At 43.2% G+C, this 2,580-nt stretch overlaps 1 protein-coding gene across 1 annotated transcript; it reads right to left on the bottom strand.

Moving 5' to 3' along the window:
* Positions 1-1,021: 1,021 nt before the first annotated feature.
* Positions 1,022-1,978, bottom strand: LOC143825239 (olfactory receptor 14A16-like). The gene has a single exon (XM_077313263.1). It carries the CDS (start codon positions 1,976-1,978, stop codon positions 1,022-1,024), a length of 957 nt encoding a protein of 318 aa, XP_077169378.1.
* Between the last annotated feature and the right edge of the window lie 602 nt (positions 1,979-2,580).

The following is a 2,580-nucleotide window of genomic DNA, read 5'->3' as shown; positions in this document are numbered from 1 at the left end:
ACCCATGAGATAGTCACCTCTAGACTGGAGTTCTGCAACTCGCTCTACATGTACCTACCTTTATCCTTGATCTGGAAACTAGAACTGGTCCAGAATGCAGCAGCCTGGATTCTCACAGGAACACCTTGGAGGCCCCACATATGGTCCATGTTCCAACATCTGTATGGTTACCAGTCGAGAACCAGATCAAACTTAAGGTTCTGGTAATTACATTTAAGGCCATACATGGTTTGGTCCAATGTACCTGAGAGGCCACCTTTCTGCCCATGCCACCCACAAAATACAACATTCGGTCAACATCAACTAGCTAATCATCCGTGGCCCCAGATAAGCATGTTTGGCCTCAACTGCTAATAAACTATGTGTTAACCTCAGAGGATAATATTTGGAAACTGAGATTTTATGGTCTTTGTTTTATTCATTTTATTTTATTGTTCACATATTTTAGCAACCATTTACATTATTAATGCTTATTACAATTTGTATTGGTCTAAATGACTGCTAAAAAATAAAGTGCCTGGCTTCCAGAAGAGGACAACCGTGAAAAAAATCCCTTATTGGCCTCAGGGAGCCATGCTTCACTAGCCTGCTAGATGAAACCAGTTTTGTGTAGTGGTTAGAAGCACCGACTATGAATCTGGTGATTTGAGCTTGATTCACCACTCCCCCACATACAGCCAGCAGGGTGACCTTGGGCTTGCCACAGCACTGGTAAAGCTGTTCTGACCAAGCAGTAATATCAGGGCTCTCTCAGCCTTACCTCCTTCACAGCGTGTCTGTTGTGAAGAGAGGAAAGGGAAGACAATTGGAAGATGTTTTGAGGCTCCTTCTGGTAGAGAAAAGGGACATATAAGAGCAAACTCTTTTTCTCCTTCTGCTACATTCTCCAAGCAGTCTGAAAGAGACTCTCTTCGCTGGCCAAAGAAAGGGACTGAGCATCAATGAACCTCTATAACAGGACAGAAGACCTGCTAGGCTATGCCACAGAACACTTTTTCCTTTAACAAATCACATCGGGGAATCAGATTGATAAGGGGAAACCAGTTTTTCTTCCTGAAAAAATGCCACATTGAAACATTTTCCATAGTGCAACTCTGATGTCCCTGTTCCTCATTGTATAGATGACTGGGTTCATCAGTGGAGGCACCACAGAATACAGTATAGCAAACACCAGATCCAGATCTGAAGGGGATCGTGAGTTGGGCTTCAGGTAGGTAAAGCTTGCAATGCTGACAAACAAGGAGACCACAATAAGGTGGGGGACACATGTGGAGAAAGCTTTGTTCCTGCCCTGCGTGGTGGGGATTCTGAGCACAGACTTGAAAATGTGCACATATGAAACAATTATGAAGCCAAAGCATGAGAAGACTATAAATGCACTGAAAACAAGAACTCCAACTTCAATGAGATATAAATTGTCACAAGACACTTTCAGTAGCTGTGGGATCTCACAGAAAAACTGGTTGATGACGTTGGAGCAGAACGTGATGGCAAAGGTGCTGCTGGTGTGTAAGGCTGAGTAAAGAAGACCAACAACCCATATGCTGCCCACCATCTTGATGCAGACTGTTCTATCCATGACTGTCTCATAGTGTAGTGGGTCACAGATGGCGACATATCTGTCATAGGCCATACCAGTGAGGAGGAAATAGTCTGATGCCAAGAAAAAGGCCAAGGAATAGACTTGTGCGACACATCCAGAATATGAAATCTCCCAGGTGTTCAAGAGTGAATTAATCATAGCATTTGGGATGGTGACAGATATGGATCCCAGATCAAGGACTGATAAATTCAACAAAAAAAAGTACATGGGGGTATGGAGCTGCTGGTCCAAGGATACAACTAAAATGATGAGGAAGTTTGCAATCAGAGCTGCCAAGTAAATAACTAATAAAAGAATGAAGCACAATACATTTTGCTCCCAGGTGTCAGAGAAACCCAGAAGAAGGAAAGTTGTTACAGTGCTTGAATTAGGCATTTCCTTGCATGGACTTTTCCTGGATTGCTGTGGAAGAAAAAATGAAAGATTGATTCAGAATCTATTAATGAATTGAATATTCTCACAGGGTTGGATCTGGCTCTCTCCCTCTCTCCCTCTCTCACTTGGGGGGGGGGGACTCACTTTGACCCTGTTCTCTTTATTTTTTGTTTATAGAGTAGGACAACATAAAAAGACTAAAGAATGGTTTAGAGTCCTGATAGGCAAAGAAAGTGCTTCTTTCATGTTTGATACTGCAGTTTTGTTTGTTTCAAAGGTGAAGGCAGATTGAGATCAATGAGGCTGCCTTGGAACCTGAAATGCTACACATATATGTTCAAAAATGCAATGGACTCATTCCATAAAGCAGATTCAGATCAAGGAGCCTATCTGGAAACCAGGGCAGAGTCTGCACTTACTTTGTTTATTCCATTGTCAATCCTGTTGAATTCAGATCGCTTTGAACTCGGGTCTTTCTCTCCCCCCCCCCTCCCCATTGAAACAGGAAAGTCTTCTGCACGTGGCTAGGGTAGTTCAGAATGGGGGGGCAAGCCTCTTTTTTTTCTTTTCTTGATGGGTGGGGGGAGTGCAGCCAAGCAGGG

The sequence above is a fragment of the Paroedura picta genome, chromosome 16 (assembly GCF_049243985.1).
Source record: "Paroedura picta isolate Pp20150507F chromosome 16, Ppicta_v3.0, whole genome shotgun sequence".
NCBI classification, from domain to species: domain Eukaryota; kingdom Metazoa; phylum Chordata; class Lepidosauria; order Squamata; family Gekkonidae; genus Paroedura; species Paroedura picta.
Note: the sequence above shows the minus strand (reverse complement) of the source record. Positions and strands in the feature narration are given on the sequence as shown.

Coding starts and splice junctions, on each gene's coding strand:
- LOC143825239 (XM_077313263.1), bottom strand. CDS start 1,978: ATGCCTAATTCAAGCACTGTAACAACTTTCCTTCTTCTGGGTTTCTCT.